General features: G+C 35.8%; 1 protein-coding gene across 1 annotated transcript in view; it reads left to right on the forward strand.

Moving 5' to 3' along the window:
- Positions 1 to 16465, forward strand: part of LOC140166251 (dnaJ homolog subfamily C member 25-like) — a 39708-nt gene extending 23243 nt beyond the window's left edge. The window contains exons 7-11 of the mRNA XM_072189657.1: positions 36 to 101; positions 2227 to 2291; positions 2772 to 2967; positions 6737 to 6802; positions 12023 to 16465. Coding sequence (XP_072045758.1) covers positions 36 to 101; positions 2227 to 2291; positions 2772 to 2967; positions 6737 to 6802; positions 12023 to 12145 — 516 coding nt within the window. The 3' untranslated portion in view covers positions 12146 to 16465. The remainder of the gene's footprint in view (positions 1 to 35; positions 102 to 2226; positions 2292 to 2771; positions 2968 to 6736; positions 6803 to 12022) is intronic.
- The last annotated feature ends 3273 nt before the right edge of the window (positions 16466 to 19738 follow it).

The raw sequence follows: 19738 nt of genomic DNA on the forward strand, positions 1-19738 counted from the left end.
TTTAATTTTGTATTAAATGTTTAATCATGTTTCAGGCTATAGATCTTGCCAAAAAAGAAGGCCTTCTACAGGAAAATAAGAAGAAACGAGGAAAAACTAAAGTAAGTGTATAAATAACTGGGCTGATTTTAAAACTTACAATTTGGAGATTAATTAGCAACATACTTTTTTGTTTTTGTAAGTATTATAATCACAGTTAGAGTGTTGTCATAACTTGGCTATTCCATGGCTTTTCTTCAGCCTCCTCCTGACACTGGAGTGAAAGATTGAAATTTGAAACAACAGCCTAATCTCAGCAAAGAGATTCATTTTGTAGGATTGTTGATATCATAAACTGGTTAATTTTGTTAGCCAAATCCAAAATTTATTACTCGCGGAACTAAGCTTTCGAAATCAGAAAGAAAGGCAAGAACTCACTCCACTGTGATGAGGGTACATACTCTCTAGATCATGTATATGACCCTCTGCTAAAATCAACTTCACTTCGCTCCGGGTAACGAGGATGTGTCTTCCAAGTTTCACGGGAAAAGCAGTGGACCAGTTCATCTGTGATCAAGCTATCAGCCAAGATGGCAAAAGCTCAATTCTGTGAGTAATCAGTTTTGGATTTGGCTTACAAAATTAACCAGTTTAATTAACAACCTAATCTGTTCATTGAAAAAGTTCCAACTCGAAAAATATTACCCACTTTGATATTTTGTCAATTACTGCCCAAGAAAATGTTAATCCATTGTGTCAAACTGGAAAGAATGAACAAAAACTGTTATTTCCTTAAGTTATTATACTCCCATGCAAAGTTCCACTCCAGATCCAGAGAGTAAGAGTGATAGGTGGAGCAAAAGCCTTGATGTCCGACAGACAGAATATGTTAGGAGGAGATTCTGTATTTATAAATGGAAAGAGAGAAAAAAATAATAATAAACGGTGGGAATTCAAACTAATGCACCCACACTGAACATCTATAGGCACAAGCTATATCCCAATGAGGTTGAACTAAAGAGTACCGACTCCGCCATGTTTGTGTGTCACTCATGGACGGCAAATAGTGTACTTACAGGTTAATTGCACTAGCTAAGGACTTACCTGCAAACGAGCACCATCCTCGCTTCGCGGAGGTCTGCAGTAGGTTGCAGTTGCATGCCAAATGCATTTTAGAGATACGCCCATATATTGTGCATTAAATATAGCGGCCTCAGCTATATACACGAGAAATCACCATTTTGTCCTCGGTTTGACAATTAAATGTTGATTCAGAATTCCTCATTTTGATAGCAATACATAATGTCTGTAGTTGCTGGCAAACACAAACAGGGGTGTGTGTGCGTATGTGTTTGGCATCAAGCGCTGACGTTTTTATGACAGTTTGACACTTAACATGTCAACAGTGGACATTACAGCAACTGGGGACCGTCCTCGTTTAGCTAAGGTTTGCATTGCAATTGACTGCAAACAGCCTAAAAATGCATTTGAGAATGCGTCACCTATTGTTGATATAAAAATCAGTCCCCGGTTGATTAGTAATAATCCAAACAAATTGTGTATAGTTTGTGTAAAACGGGTCAATGTCCCCGGCTAGGCCCAGAAAATCTGAAAACATGTCCACATTTAGATAGTTAAGACTAGGGGTCTGTATCAATTCAGCAATGTGCGGACAAAGCCCAAAATAAAGGTTCATGGAATTTGCCAAAATATTGTGATAGGAAAGGTATTTGGGTCTAATGATTTTGTAACTTGATCAAAAATTCGAAAATCCCTTGTAACACAATTATGCTATACGATACTCAGTCTTGATCCCAGTCTAGCAATGTCTGCCTGTTGTACATCGGAGAGATAGCCGACTTCATTTGCACAAACTATAGTGGGAATTCCAATTGAATGAATGCAGCTTTCAATAGCGTGACGATTTTTTGCTTACACTGCGCGATGTACACCAGCGTGTGCAATTGTGCGTGAGTAACACGGAAATGAATCCAACCATGCCAACGCACTCAAGATTGGTTAGCATTGTATCCAAGGTCGTGCGTACATGTTGTAGTTTGAAATATGCGATATACGATCGCGGTTGGATCAAGTACAGCCGTTGAAAGCTGTGTTCAGTGGCTTATCCTATGGTATATTATTACTTCAGTATCCTTGACTGAGTACTGCATGTTTGGCTTATTGTGAATATACATTATATATAGTAAACACAATTTCATTAATTTCTCTCTCATTGTATTTCCGTAGGAAGAGCTAAAAGAAGAAGAGGAAAATGCTATACGAACAATTATAGAAAGCAATGCTGATATAAGGTAAATAAGGTACAAAAAAAAAGCACATAATTCAACAAAAATAACAACTTACAATGATTCTTGTTTTTACAAAGAAGTAAATAATGAATATTTGGCATGGCAGGGTCTCCCAGGGCCAGAAGCAATATGAAGAACACTATAGTCTGTATACCTTCCTCAAGTCAGTAATTTAGATATTGTTTTTTATTGTATCTCAAATTGTAATCATGAGAAGTATATAAAAGTATACATTTTCAGAAAGGAAATGATGCAAGAAGTCCAACTAGCATAACAGATTCTTGCAAAAATGAACAGTTTTTGAGAAAATCTCAAAATTTGATTTTAATTTACTGACTCGAGGAAGGCTGCTGCTGAATTCTGAACCCAGTCTAGGCTCAGGGTTCAGAAAACAACGTCAAACTAATAGATCTTATGCTTGTACAGACAGGGATTTTCGGTGTCTTAATTTCATAGTATTTCTTTCTTGTTTATCTTTTGCAGAGGGGGTTATAGTAAACCAAAAATAACCGATATTCTATGGATACAACTTGTATTATCTCCATGGTTTCTAGTCCAGTATATATTATGGCATCTAAGGTGGATTTGGAAATTTATTATCAAAAGAGAAGAATATGGTGATGATGAAAAACATTATTTAATACAAAGGAATCTACGAGTGTCACAAAGCCAATATGATGTGAGTATATCTTTCACAAACATACGTTACAAACAGACTAGCACACTTGAATAATTGAAGTTTCAACAATAAACTTTAATAATAATGAAACAAGAAACACAAGACAAGTTGATGTCGTGTCAAAGGTCATATGACACAACATCCCCCAAAAGGGGGCACTAGTCTATTGTAACTACTATTGTAGGGTGTAATTCTAAGGTAAAATTGCCACTTTCACTCAGGCGAATTTCAGATTTTTGCCCCTCAGAACTTAGGATAGGATAGGATAGGAAACTTTATTTCACCACAGAGGCCCAAATCAACAAAGTTGTTATTCTTTGGGGCCGTGGACAAAACACAACATACAAAATATATTACAAAAACAAAGTACAAATAATTTACATCATCATAGAATTGATAGATTTACACAAAAGTTTTAAAAATATACACTTTTAGCATTATTTTTGAAAATATGTAAATAAGGTCCTAGATTTTTGAATAGTTTCATCTAAATTGTTCCAGATGATTGCACCTCTATATGTTAAACTACGCTTCTTATAATCTGTCCTTGGTTGAGAGATCTTAACATTAAATCATTTACTGTGGCGAAAGTTGTAATGACTGTCTGGAATTGAAAATATATGAGTTAAATAAGCAGGTGACAAGTTATTCAAAATCTTATATTAAAATAGAACAATTGTACTGCTGCCTATTAGAAACTGGTTTCCAACCAAGTTGATCAAGAACAATATTACTAGATGTGTCCCATTTAGCATTACAAATTATATGTGCAGCCCTGTTTTGGATAATTTGTACAGCTCAACTTACCGTACTTTTCCTAACCAGACAGTCCATGCCAAAATCGTTACTACACCTTTACATTTCATCGAATCTCTTTTTGATGTCTGTCATTTTGAACATCACACTTGAAAGATGTATGCTATGTAGAAACTTTATTTTGAAATTTCATAATTTGCATATTATTAGCATATTTGCAAGAAAAAACATGAAAATCAATAAATACCTATATTTTTCACAATTTCAATATTTTATTAGAAATTAAGCACGTGAGGCCGTTTGTTATGACTTGATGAATGAAGCTGTTAAAACAGATTTTGATATTTTTGCTTATTTTTCCTTTTTTGCCCCAAAATGTGTAAAAATCAACATTTTTGGATGACCTATATTTTCTTTGAATATTTATCAAATTTCTTAATTTAGGTATAATACAGTGCAGAAAAAGATGTCAAAAAATCTGTTAAACAGATTTCCAATAAATTGTTCCATTTTCCATTTTGGGTTAAATACTCAATTTTCATGCGCTGGATATTTGAAACATAAAATGAAAACATGTCCATTGCACTTTTCCTCGAGATGTACTATAATATCAAGGTTACGGATATATTATAATCCCTTCTTATCTTCACTGATCCATCAGATACCTATAGAGGTTATCCACTTCACTCATGTGTGACTTCTAACAAAAGGCACTGGTTCCCGAAATATTCCTCATTCAAACTAATTCAATGCACTACCTCTGAGTTACCTGCATGACTTTGGCGGGCTATTTTGAAACAGTCATGGTTGCACATGCAGGTACTTCTTTAGAATGTCCTAAACAAGGTATAGCAGTCGTTGATAGGATATGCAGCTTATAGAACATGGATAACCTCTATTGTTATGAATGATCAATGAAAAGGTTCAGAACTGGGCTACTAATGGTCTGTCAAGTATCTATAGTTATTTTCATGACTGTGTCAACTCAAAAATCATGCAAGGTCGAATGTAGGAAAAGTATGATCAGTTGAGCTGTAGACGTTTTGCTTCAGAAATACCACAATTTCACCAAACAACATTACAATATTCCAGATGAGGCAGAACAATTGAATTATAATTCCCATCTTCAAAATATCTTCAATGAGAAAATTAAATTTACATTTTTTTAGCATGAACATTCCTTTGAGAGCTTTTTTACGCACAGTATCAATTTGTTGGTTCCATCTCTTCACTCTGTCCCTGGAATTTTTAAAAATGTGTATTTTCCGACACCGCCAGTGCTTGAAGTCCAAAGAATTAGATACCACTTTTCAGTAAATTTCAGGAAATTTTAAAGAAAATTTACCAATTTTAGGAAATGTTTGCTTTACCCTTACTGTGCAAAGGAATCGGGAAAAGTGCATTTCATGATTTTTCCATGTGTTTCAGGAAATTTTGACAACACTAAGTGTCATATCTGTAGATAGAATTATGCCACAGAAGTCAGATTCCATATCTTCCTTCTGTAATAGATTCCATAATACATTGGAGCATTGGTAAAAGGTTAAAGGGCATTGGACCTCGACTATTGTCCAAAATAGAATAAAGTATTATTAATCTCCTCCAAACTGCATTGTGTAGAGTCAGTGAGCACATCAATTGATAATAATGCCTATTCAAAAATAAAGGTTACTCCAAACAGTTGTGGAATGTATAATAATATGATAATAGCTCAATAGATAAATGTGTTGAGTGGTGTGGTCCAGTGGTTAAGGTCTTTAACCCTGGTACAAGAGGTCCCTGGTTTGATCCCTGGTGGAGGCAAAATACATATATTCAATTATCCGCTCTCTCCATTACTGCCTTTGAATTATGAGGCAGATGCAAGTGATTACGAAGAGACTTCCAGGCAGTTCCGATCATGTTAACGCCTGGCTTTTCATACCCTAGTCCCAACATAAGATTAAAGACAAATTGTGTGGCTCCTGGGCATCATGATTTACCCATGCAAAAAGTGTGTGGTGATACAAGTTTGAGCCCCTGCAGCAGACAGGGTCTAATTCTGCATAAAACCGGACAGCGTTATTTCTATAGATCTGCTGCGCATTCAAATTGCATTGTATTGCATCGTAATTTCATTTGTGTCTATGCTAATTATGTTTACACAACATGAACTCACATGTTTCAAGCAAATTCGCCGATAATAGGTGATCAAAAGCGATCGGAATGTTACAAAAGTACAGATCGCATTCAGCTTACTTCATATGAGATGATCTTGGGAAAAATACGGCATAATTTGTCTTGGTGCTTGCGGAATGCCATGCAGTAAAATATTAAAACGTTGCGGCAATTCATGATTGACAACTAGCAATCGGCGTGTCCTTCGTATCATCCGCTGTCAATTTCTTATCCACTCACTAATCCTCACAAAAGCTTTGTGTTGATTACGTAATGTGTGGAGGCAAATTGCAATAAGTACAATGAAATAATGAGTAGGGCGGGCTCCGAGGCGGGTTTCTTCTTCATCTTACGTAACAGTATTGTTCTCCAAAAAAAACCGGAAGCTTGTCGTTTGGAGCTCTAGCTGAAATACAGCAATATAATGTAAGATAGGAAATGTAAACCTGTATTTTAGCTAGAGTATCTCGAGCTACCCTGCAGTCACATAAGTGTGTAATCGAGCTAGCTTGAAATTCTCATGGACAAGAAAGTAATTGCTTTATCATGACAAAAAGTCTGGGAGCTGATCCTGGTTGCGATGTTCATTTCTTGATATAGGCTGATTGGGGTATGTACCTATACAGGGCTGCACCGTATGAATGAATGAGTTTAATGTATATACATAACATACTTTCAGGGTAAATTTATGACTTTGGTTTTACTAAATTGCTATCAAAATTCCCATAATCTGATGAGTTACAATGAAGTTGTGTCATGTGTTGTGGTTTATCTGAAATCATTGATTTTCCTTCCAATCAATTTAATAGTTAAATAAATTTGCAAACATTACCCATTTTTGAATTGTTTATTGCAGTCTATAGAAGCTCATGAAAGAGACGAAATGTTTTCTAAAGAATTATGGATAAGGGACAAATATGTGGTAAGTATTATGGAGTGGTGCATATTACTATGAACTATTTCTCTGTATTATACTTATTTTGCCTGCAAACGAGGACACACACAAGATTTTGCACATTTAAATGAAGGACTTACCTGCAAACGAGCACCATCCTCGCTTCGCGGAGGTCTGCAGTAGGTTGCAGTTGCATGCCAAATGCATTTTAGAGATACATCCATATTGTGCATTAAATATATCGACCTCGGTTGGTAGGCGTATGTGTATTTCAGCTATATACACAAGAAATCACCATTTTTGTCCTCGGTTTGTCAATTAAATGTTGATTCAGAATTCCTCATTTTGATAGCAATACATAATGTCTGTAGTTGCTGGCGAACACAAACAGGGGTGTGTGTGCGTATGTGTTTGGCATCAAGTGCTGTCGTTTTTATGACAGTATGACACTTAACATTTCAACAGTGGACATGACAGCAAACATGGACTGTCCTCGTTTAGCTAAGGTTTCCAATTGACTGCAAACAGCCTAAAAATGCATTTGAGAATGCGTCACCTATTGTTGATATGAAACTCAGTCCCCGGTTGATTGGTTAAAATCCAAACAAATTGTGTATAGTTTAAGTAAAACGGGTCAATGTCCCCGGCTAGACCCAGAAAATCTGAAAACATGTCCGCATTTAGATAGGGGCGGATTTAGAAGGGGGCGCACCCCCCCCCCTTTATTTTTTGCAGAGCTGCGCCTGACTTTATGTATTTTTGCAGAGTGGCGCCTGACTTTGTGTAGGCGCAGAGCCACCGTGGCAGTGGTGGTTGCTCGGCGCCCCCTCTATTGAAAATTCCTGGATCTGCCCCTGAAGTACATGGTCCCCATTTGCTGGAAAATACCTTAAGATGGTGTGTGTGTGCAGGAGGGTTTTTGTGGTCGTGTGGTGGAAGATAATACCATTTTCAAATATTTTTCACTCAAAATTGAGTTTTGTGGCTCTTTTCATTTTAACGAAGAAACAACATCTGGATTTATTCATAAAGTGTTATAACAAACTCAACATGTTATGGCTAATCATAATCCATGACAATTGAAGTGTCCAACTTGCCATGGTCCAGACCCACACACCAGTGTAAAGGAACATTGCGATATGTAAGGACAATGTCACCTGCCCAAATCCTAGTATAAACATTTAGCAGTCAAGTTAGCTCAATCGATAAGGCGTTCGACTATGGTGCGAGAGGTTGCGAGTTCGAACCCTGGCAGTGCCTAATACGCTCTCGTGGAAAAATTGAGTTAGCTTGAAATTCCCTGGACAAGGAACTCACTGCTAATTTGTCCCGTTGTAACCCGTACGAAATTCGGGGAGCTGATCCTGGTTGCGAAGGTTATTTGTGGAATGTCTAGGGTGTGCGCTCTTGAAGCAGCAAGTCCCTGATTTGTTGTTAAATGGTTTATGCTTGATGTGGGCCATAGTGGTCAGCGACAACCTGTAAAGTGTGCTGAGGCTTGTGGATCAACGTCTAGATGTTGTGCCTGTGCGTAGCGCACTATAAATCACTGCGCTTTTTTTTTCTTAGTAATTGCCGGTAATAGATACTGCACAGAAAACAGATGTTGGCCACCTCCCTGGTCAATGATGTTTCCTCTTTAACCGGAACTATTATTTGTTTCAGCTACAGTGTACCCTCATGTATATTGTCCTGGATAGGATAAAATTCTGTTACCTATTACAATATGTTGAAAGGTCCAAGGTGACCTTTGTTGCTTTATCGATAATAATCAATAAATCGATTATCCAATAATATCAATATCGCCGATATCATTTTATCGCCGAAAATCAATATATCTATTAAAGTTGCTGATAATGGAAAAAAAGTATCAAAAAATATGGAAAAAAGGACGGAAATTAAGCAATTTTCTTAGGTCATGTGATGATATCGTACAACTGGGGTTCCAAGGAGAAAGGCTTTACATGCCAGTAGCAAATGAAACAAGTATTCCTGAAAAACATTGGTGTCAGTTCCAATTTACAATGTAATTATTATTTGAATGTAATGTTAAAGAGAAGTTTTGCACTGTAGCGCTGACAAGAACATGAGTGGTAGTTCATATATCATTAAATAGGCCCACATGTTTTGGCGCAACGTAAGCCTTCTGTTCTTCAAATCTTTTCAGAGGGCGCACCACCCAATCACTCCACGCTTTATGTACCAGTGAAATTCGGTTACCATAGTCCACCGCTTATTTGAGCTTGTTGCTGCTTTATTTTCTAAAGATAATTGTCAAAATTAGCCGCTTCCAGCTCATTTGCTTCTGGCAAGTGTCTACATGAAGGAATCTGAGAAAAAATCCCAATATTTTATTTCAGAGGTGAAGTTTTGGCGCAAATTTGAACTATGTCCGGTTTCAAAAATGAGTGAATTTTTAGGGTTAAATTTGAAATGGAGCCTTGATCTTTGGTTCGAGTTGTATTTTTTCCTGAATGTATTTTATGCTTTCTCTCCCCCACCAGCTCCAAGTACAGATAAAATACAAAAAGCTGAAAAAAAAAAAAAAGATGTGGACACCGTCGGCTTCCCCCGTGTATTATCCGCCGGTGCCATTATCACGTGACTGTAGAAAAATGCTGCTGCCACCAGATATACATGTAGGCTAATTAAAACAGCGTATTACTATCAAGACTTATGTTTGAAAGCTGTCCTCAGATCGATGCGTGAAGTTTCCAGTCCATCACACTACGTGCTCTATAATATTAGTCCATGTCGATATTATCAAGACAGAGATTGCGTCTGATGACGTCATCTGTCAAAGTCGTTGATGATGACCCGGTGTAACGGGCGCCTTATTTTAAGCTTATTGTTAATTTTGCACCTTCAAACCGTATAAACCATCTCAAAAGTTAGGTCTTTATAGTAGGAAACTTTCTTTAGCGGGGGCACCATGTCAACAATGCCTAGAAAAGTTGCTTTTTGCCTTGTAAAAGTACGTAATTTTTCGGCATTTCCTGGTATCAGCATGGAAGCAGGTCGATTCGGACCAAACCAATTCGTCCACAGTTGACTTGGCCATATGCCAATTCATGCATTGGCCCCAAGCTAAGTCAGCCACAAACCAATTCGATATTGACCAAAAGGGATAAACGATTTAATATGTTAATGAATATATGTGACCGTCCATCAGGAAACAGCTGTAAAGTCGGCTCATGGTCAATTTTGTTTTATTTCGTGTTTAGAAAATATATCATAAGCTTTAAAATGAAAAATCATTTGACTCCAAACGATATCCAGAAGTAAAAAACAAGGGGGTTAAGTGCACAACGTACAAAAAAGTGACTATATATCATTAACCGATGATCCTGCGACCACTGACTTTTCTGTTCCTTTTTGACATATGGCACGACTCTCTAAGATATTTGGTTAAAAATTTAAAAAAGTGACTATATCTTATTAACCAATGATCCTACAGATATGCGACCACTGACTTTTTTTTTGTTCCTTATGACTAAGGGAAAAGTTTGACATATCTCACGACTCTGTAGGAAATGATGTACATCATCATCATCATACATCATCATTTTATTTTGCATACAAATCGACATACAAAATATATAAAAGACACAACATTTGAATGAGGAGATGCTCAAAAGGCCTGAAGCGAGCACCCCCTTACACTGCCTTAAGGGCTGGGGTATGAGCGTTTGGACAGTATTTATTTTGGGACATTAGAGCACATCAGACATATCGAATTGCATTCTGAATACGAAGAATGTCATTCTGATATCAAATAATTTTGATTTTTGAAATTCGCAATTTAATACACATTTTATGGCAAATCATTAAAATTGATATTTTTGATATTTAACAGTACTTGAAGTAAACTTTATAAATCTGATGATATATACTTAAAGTGTATATGTAGGTGGGATGAAAAACCGACGATCAATTGAAAATTTTGACCTTTTCGTATTGAAGATATGGATTTTTTTCCCAAAACACAAAAAAAAAAATTAGGTCTTTTTGGGAAAAAATCCATATCTTCAATATGAAAGGTCAAAATTTTCAATTGACCGTCGGCTTTTCCTCCCTGCTACATACACTTTAAGAATATATCATTAGATTTATATAATTTACTTCGAGGACTGTTATATATCAAAAATGTGAAAAATATCAAATTTTTATAATTTGTCATAAAATTTGTATTATATTGTGATTTTCAAAAATGAAAATTATTTGATATCAGAAAGACATGCTTCAGATTCAGAATGTAATTCGACAGGTCCGAGGTGCTCTCATGTCCCACAAAAAATACTGTCGAAACACAATAAACGCTCATTTTAGATCCCTTAAGTTACAACAATTACACAAAGCTAACAAATAAAAGAAAGAGGAGAAGAACATGCAAAGAAAGAAGCAATATGAATATTTATAACATTTCATATAGACATTTATATTTATCAGTAATATTCCATTTCCTAGGACCGGCAGCTCACCGGAAGCCTGTGTTGTGAGGGCCACAATAACTGCAGCTACGCACCCGCTACATACAGATACGCTGAACGCTGACTTTTTTGTTCTTTATGACCTGAGGAAAAGTTCGACATATCACACGACTCTTTAGGATATTTGGTTTAAAAGATAGAGGGTTAAGTGCACAAAGTACAACGAATTGGTTTGTGACTGAATGCAAGACATCAAGGCATCTAAATATACAGATTTGGTGTAAAAACAACGGTTATGGAGAAAATCACGAAATAGTTAAATTTGGCCAACTTTTTTTGTACATCAATATACAGGGTTCGAATTAGCATGTGGGCGAATTGGTTTGGGGCTGAATTGACGAATAGTATTGATATCGATATTGATATTTTTACCCACGTGATATTTCGATATGATGATTCGAATTGTCATGTGATCGTCAAACCTGTACTAAAGGTGTCAGTTCTGCAGGAACTGACATAAAAACTGAGGGATGAACTAATTATAGCAGATCGTTATCATGTATGGATGAATGTATGAAGACATGATTAATATTGGTAGGAAAGTCAATTTATTGATTTAAATCGATAATGAGTGGCCAATATATCTATCATTGACGGTGTAAGGATATTAACGATGCAACATTGGTAGCCGAAACAGATAATAATATATTTTTATAAATAGAAAACTTCAGAAGTGCAGCTTTGATCTTCAAAGCAATGTTACTTATTTCAAATGACATGCTCAAATGTTTTGAAAATTGTTGTTTTATTTTTGCAGGAATATAAAAAACAGAAGGATGAAGAAATGAGAATAAAATTAGCCGAAAGTAGTAAATACAGAAGCTACAGAAGATATATGAAAAATAAAGGGCCTGGCCGCATGACATTTGATGAAGATTAGACAGCTATCAACCGTCCACATCAATTTGTTTACATTATTCTGCCTACATGTACAGGGAGAGATGTGTGTTTGCCTTGGTGACTACCCAGTGAGTTGTAAGGCACATCATGGGTTATATTTTTATATAGCCTGTCAACTCAGAAGTACAAAGTAAATAGACCTCGGAAACTGGAGGTATGAGAATAATTATTTCAGTGCAATGCGTGTGTAAATGCTTCTTTGGCGCGCCAACTAATGCGCGATTTGTACTTGCCGAGCGCTCCACGCTCTTTATGTATCACATTTTTTAACGCAGTGCATGTGACACAAAACATCGACCCCGATGCCACAGATTTGGTTTGTACTTCTAGGTTGAAGCAGTATAGAGACAGTTTTTAGGAATGGTTATAAAAGATGATACAGGCTGTATCAAAATGATTGATTTTGGACAAGACTGCTACATCAAATTGCAATGTCATTTATTTACAGTTAAATGTTATAAAAAGTCATAAAACTATAAATCCTGGGCATTTTAAGGGGATCCAATGTTGCACATGAAGCAGGCATGTCAATAAACATCAAAAACTGTTTGGTACAAATCATTTTGAGACACCCTGTATAGTAGTGGTTACATAGCGTCGTTGGGCAGGAAAAACCTCCTATGTGACAATGGCCCCCTGAACATTTTTAAAGCAAAACCTCCCATGTAACTAGTTGGCAGTTTTGTGTTAAACATGTTCAGGCGCCACTAACACATAGAGGTTTTTCCTGCCCCTCGCAGATAGGTTTATATATAGAAACGGTTTATATCTCGGGTTCGGATTTGTTACATGGAAGTTTATGAGACAAGTAAGCTGGTTTGTTTGCCGCTGAAGTAGATCACAACATGAACATCTGTTTTAAAGGAGAATGCCTTGGGTATGTAGTTTGTACATTGTACAAACTACCCAAGTCATTCTCCTCAAAAATGGATGTTTCGGACTGATCACTATTAAAGGTTGGCTATAGTCGGGGAAAAAGGTCGGCTAGAAAATGAAAAGGGTCTGTGAGTTTGAAAGCTATGCTTAGGGTTAAGTTTTTTAGAGTTAGGTTTAATGTTTGGGTACTAGCGACCCTTGGGCCTAGCGAACCTTAGGATTTTGTTGGAACTGCATGTGTGTGATCAGCTGTCACAATGCAGCAATGGGTCCTTGTAAAGTCAGTCTGATTGTTTAAGCAAGGTGTCCAAATAACAACAGGTCAAATATTTTTGTTATTTTTTATAAAGTATTTGGTTTGGAAAGAAATATGAATCTATGCATGTTATTTCAGATTTTGCTAGCTATATAGATACACTTTTATTCGCATGTCTTGAAGTTTGTAGTCAATTAACTTGGACAAACAATTTTAATTGATTTATTGAAAACTATTTTCATTAACAAGTTCTTGAAAAAACGATTTTAGCATCCTAGGACCTGGCATGTTTCCAGTTTTTTTTCACAGCATCAACAAATTTCCAAAGGCCCATACAGACTGGACCCCAGATGAATTAATGCACCAGTTATGTTTACCCCTGTATATCCTAAACAAAGACAAAAATGTCAAAATTAAAACCCAACAGCCATTACTTGTACTGCTAAGTATTATTAAGACCCAATTTGTTGAAATCAGTTGATAACTGAAGAAATGGTAATCAAAACCCAAGGAAGGAACAAAATGACAAGTTTCACTTAAATGTTAATATTATTATCAATTGAAAGCAAGATGCTAGTTTTCTTGTTTGACAACACTTTGTGTACAAAAGCACTATACTAGGGCATCCTTTTGAATTGAATTTGCATCTCCTTTGGGAAGCTTGATCACTGTGACCGATTTCAACGAATGAGGTCTTAAATCTGAGCTAATAGTTGCTTGTTCTGATTATGACATGTCTGGCTTTTTTAAGGATATACATATGCAGGGGTGATCAGTGACCCATTCAAACCCACACAAACTGGTGCCAGACTTTGTAGAGTTATTTTAGAAATATATCAAAATTGAATAGATTTGATTATTGATTCATATTACACACAATTAGCCAGAAGATTTATGCTATTAGGTCCAGGAATACTGTTAGTTATTACATGAGGTTTGGGGGTGATAGTCAAGGTGTGTAGAGGACTCCAATACTCAATGTAATCCTTATACGTACATATACATGCTCAGCTGATATGATTCTCCAATAAAGCTTGATAGCTCAACCAGCACGGTCATCTTCCGCACCAACTCAACTCTGCTTAGACCTCTGAAACCCACATTTCGCGGCAAATTTTGTTCAGGAAAGCTACCATGTTTTCTCTCTGTATTGGAGTAGCAAATCTCAGTGTAATTTGTGTTTCAATGCGGGCACACTGCTGGCCTGTAGCCAGTTATTGAATTGCCATGATTATTATGAAACAATTGTCGCTGTGGGAGATGTCATGCAGAGACACATGTGTGGGGTGTCCTTACTAACATGATATGGTGTGTCAACTGTTGATACATGCATATACACGCTCAGCAGGAATGATACGAGATATATGATGTCAGTAAACTGGGGCGCTTATCCAATGAAAACATGGGAAACTACTTGATGGTATGATAAAAGACTTTCATGATACTTTCAAGATGTGATTATGTTTTCAATAAAGTATTTAAAACCTGTTGCTTCTAATAAACAAATAAAAAAAGAACGGCTCTCCTAATTTGAGTGGTCATGACTTTGAGCTTAATTAATTAACAGCAATAAAATTGATATGAAGATTTCGAGAATTTTAGTAGTTGCAGTATGATACCACACTTGTGAAAATTAAAATTGGAATGATCGAGAAATTAAACTGACAATTGAATGAAATTTGGTACAGGTCATTTTCTGAGTAAAAGGGTACATTTGAATGGGCGTCAACCATACATGTTATGCTCTCTAAATTGAAAAGACAGTGATCAAAGCCGATTCTTTATTGATCATTCATACACTCCTAGATAGTATGAACCAATCAGAGCAAGCATTAGTAAATTACTAGCCATGCATAAATATTGTACAATTGCACAGGCGCGTAGTACGCTCTGTGATTTCGGACGCTCATGCTTGTGCATTAGACGCATCAACATCTCAGTACGCATGCATTATTTTGTACAAATTCACTCGCAACAAGTGATACACGTTTAATAAATGACACAAGCTAATCGTCTCCTATTTTAGGTGAGTGGAACATGTTAGGCAATGGCAATATCATAGGGCTTTGTATATAATCAATTCATCAATTTATTGATCATTTCGTTTCCATTTTACACTGCTGCAGCTAACAAAATTCTCCACATGTTCATATCAATCCTACTGCTTTTAATTGAATACCTAAGAGTTAAAAACACCCAATTCCATCAAAACTGTTTTTGAGATATTAAGATAAAACTTAATTGGAAAAGTTTTAGAGATAGAATGTTTTCATCTTCAGGTGACCTTTAATATATTTCCATACATTATTACATACATGTGAAATGATACATGATGTTTCCCTGGCAAAAGTACCGGTTTTAATACGAGCAGGAATTGGTCCTTTCTTCCATATTATATCCAATATTTTTTCCACAGAAACTGTAACTATGTAGAGAATGGATTTGGGCCCTACTTTTACACACAATGAAGAACAGTCTGCTGCAATAAAATGGTGGTTCAAACTTATTTTTGTAAAATGATAGAGTTGGGCCCTTCTTCCACTCAGGTATTCAATTGTTTGTGCTCAAAGTTACGATCGCTCAAACTAGTGGAGAATTTTTTTCTTTATGTTTCCAAGTGATTTACCATTTTCATTGGTATTATACTTGCTATTGTGTAATGATTAAAGGAGTAATTCGTGATCCTAGCATCCTCTTTTTATGACATTTTTCAGTAGATATCCACGAAAAAAGCTTATTCCCAAAATTTCAGTTGATTTCTATTTTGCGTTTGCGAGTTATGCATGATTATGTGTATTACACTGCTCCATAGACAATGTGTTGTAATTTCGTTCTGGTGTACCAGAACGAAATTAAAATTTGACGATATCTTTGCTAAACGAATTAATCTGCAAGAAATATTTTATACATTAACATTATGTAGCCAGAGGTTTCCAGTGAAATAAAAATCTCAACTTTTTTTGTGAAAAGTGGGGGGATGATGCTGTGGATCACGAAATGCCCTTTTAATGATTCAGATGATGTTACTGTGATAAGTGACCTTGAATGGCATGCTGAGAGTTGAATTGTATAATATTGTTTTAAAAATGTTCCTGGAGAAATATTTTGTAATTATTGCATTATTATTGAATGAATGGGAAAGGAAGTTGAATAAATGGTCTAAATTTATGTTGAGATACGACTGATATTCATTAAGCTTGCTATTGGGTTTAAGGTGTGTCAGAGGGGAGTCTACCGGTGTTTACACTCAAATATTGACAAAAATAAAGCTGACATACAAGAGGACAGGACAGGTGGTGTTCTTTAAAGGAGATCCCAAGACTTGATATAATGGGTAAATGATTTTTCTTGAGGGGGGGGGGGGGTGCTCAAGACTTTCATTTTGATATATTACTAGCCTTAACCAGGGACCTTGTATGAAGGGACTGGAAACAGCTTCCACCTGTTGTTGGTTTACAAATCATCTTCAGTTGAGCTTGAGCAAGCACGTGTGATTCGATCTGGCCCATGGGGGCCAAAGGAGTCATTTTTGAAAATTCAGTTACTGTAATTATTACATTATACTTACATTTACTGAAAACACCAAAGGTCTAGCATACCTGATTCAAAAGTTTTGAAGTTTTTGGATGCCTATTTTCTTATGTATTTTATTGTTTTTTTACTCCATATTGTTATGGTTATCTCAGTTTCAAATTTGCCGCCTTTGGCCCCCATGGACCAGATCGTGTCACATATAATACTTTGATCGATATACCCTGGTTCAAATCCAAACACAGTTGCAACATGGACAGGATTCTCCACGCTATACAAATATTATGTTCAAAAGTCTTTTAAAATTTTACAATTTTACAAATCTTTAGATAGCGAGTTGGCGCAGCGGTTATTCCCTTGCCTTGCACCACTGAGGTCCTGGGTTCAAGTCCTGGCAGTGCCCTGTATGTGTACTTGGATCCCTGGGATCTTTCAAAATCGGTGATTATTTGTTTGGTTTCAAAAACCTCCTTGATCACCCAATGGAATTTGAGGAGCTGCACAGATAATTGGTGTATGTTACAATCTAAGTGCAGATAGGTTTGTGCCGGATTCAGCTGTAACCTGGTTATATATATAGTTGATGCGATTTGATTGTGTTGATTCACATGCCAGCGAAATTACAGGGCATTGAATCCTCCGAGGTCTGGAAAAAGGTGCTATATAAATCCAAAATTTATTATTTTAGGAAATATTGGAATATTTTGATGATTTTTTAATCTCCAAAAAATCCAGTTCAAAAAGTTAGTGTTGTAGTATTTTTCTGGAATTAGAACTAGGTTGAATAATGAAATACAAAATAACAGACCTTTCATGTTACAATTTTATTAAAAGCCAATACAATACAAATATATATAGAACATAATCGGTTGTGTACTCTCTATTCATAGTACCAGATAACAAAGAAAGCTTTTAGACATTATAAAGTCTGATCGCATTAACAAATTTCCTGTACAATCCACCTCTGGGGACTTCCCTTCCTGCACAGCCAAGATGCAGTTGGATGAGAATGGTATTAACGCGGCTGTGTACTCTAGCCATTGGTTCTTTCTCAAAATGGAGTTTTTATGATATGTTTGTACCTTGTTATGTTTTTTATAAATACAAGGAATGAAAATCCAGATTTGTAAACTCCAACTGCAATATTTTAAGGATTTTATTTCACTATTCCACTCGTGTTTGAAATTGAAAAGGAAAGAAAATCTTTGTTGTACCAGCAAGGTACACGCGCAAGTAACAACTCATCGCGTATGCGTATCGCGCAATTTGTTAACGCACAAATACGCTGACGACATCGCCGACGCTTATCTGCATGCGCGCGCGCCTTATGGAAACACCACGGAAGCACTGATTTCACAAAAACCTAGTGGTCAAATGGCTCCGCTTTTAGCTGATAAAATGTGGGTTTTTTCAAGTTCTTTCCCCGATTTAAATATCAAGTTATGAATGGATTTCGCTCAAACTTCTCAAGGGGCTGTGGATTTACCCGATGTTCACGTAATATAAGTTACAAAAACGAAAACTGTCGATTCTCCTGTGAGATTCGATGAAAGTGCAAAATGTGACCACTTTAAACTTCAACGGCCATTATTTCAATGTTCATTTTCTCGGTAAAATGACGATTTAGGTACACGATAACTCAATAAATACAGCATCTATAGGTAAGCAAATATGATCATCGTAAAAAGCATGATCGACTCAAGAAACGGTTTTCTCATTTTTTTATATTTTGGTCTATTTCCGATTTTGGGCATCATTTTGTGCAAATAGGCGTTTTGAATTTTAAAAAGTTCATTTTGATGCCTTATATGGTCAATATCTCAAAAAATAAGGCCAATATCAAAAAAAATAAAAAAACGTTTTTGGTATGGAGCCTCAAGATTGAGCTAAAAACAAAATAAAATATTTTGGAAAGAGTGTTTTTTTGTTATGATGTACCTAACAAATATTGCCAAAAACTCACATTTTGTGATTTTCTTCAAAATTGTTGTTTTTACCCCAAATCTGTATTTATATTAAGATTTATTGATGTCTTGCCTTCATAAAAATGTATACTTTTATATGTTTTATGCGAATAATTACAAAGTTATTGCACTTTTACTACATGCATGTCTGAGAGTACACAGCCACCTTAAAGGCCCATGCAGTGATCCCAATGAAAGTGTAAAAAAAATTTAAATTGTTTATAATTGCCTAAAAGTGAAGGTATTTTTGAAATGACAATTTTGGCAAAAGCAAGGAAAACAACAGTATTAACAAAGTTGAAGCCCCGCTAAAATTCATGTAGCTAATTCCTCTACTTATGTAGAGAAATGAAAGATTCATGTGAAAGGTCTAATTTTGTCTTTAATACAGGTCTTTCGACAACCATTAGTAGGCTATGTTAGCACATCTATGACACTAACAAAAGTGCCAAAATCTGAATTTTGATGATTTTTACGACCCTCCGGATGATCAAATCACCGAATGGTCCTTTAAGGGCGTACTACACCCATATATTGGTTTGATTGGTCTAAAAACATATTTTTTCATTTATAGCGAGGCGATATATGCACAGATCATAAAAAAAAAAAAAAAATTTAAAAAAATATATAAAAAAGGTTTTTTAAACCATTGTATAGTAAGTCATTTTAGCCCTATATATTTTTTGTTTACCGTATCCTGGTAACTCAGATGCGTGTTTCATAACAAACCATAATTTATTCTTTTCAACATGTTCAAGTAGGGTACATGAATAGAATACATTAAATCCTTTGTTATACTCTCTATAGAAAATCTAGTGGTGCTTGCAAAATATATAACACTGAATAAATTAAATAAATACTTACACAATAGATGCATAGTCATTAGTCAATTTGATATTGATGTTGTTATTGATGTGTTGTTATGAGAAGAAAAGGCTATTAGGTC

The sequence above is a fragment of the Amphiura filiformis genome, chromosome 12, assembly GCF_039555335.1.
Source record: "Amphiura filiformis chromosome 12, Afil_fr2py, whole genome shotgun sequence".
Classification (NCBI taxonomy): Eukaryota; Metazoa; Echinodermata; class Ophiuroidea; order Amphilepidida; family Amphiuridae; genus Amphiura; species Amphiura filiformis.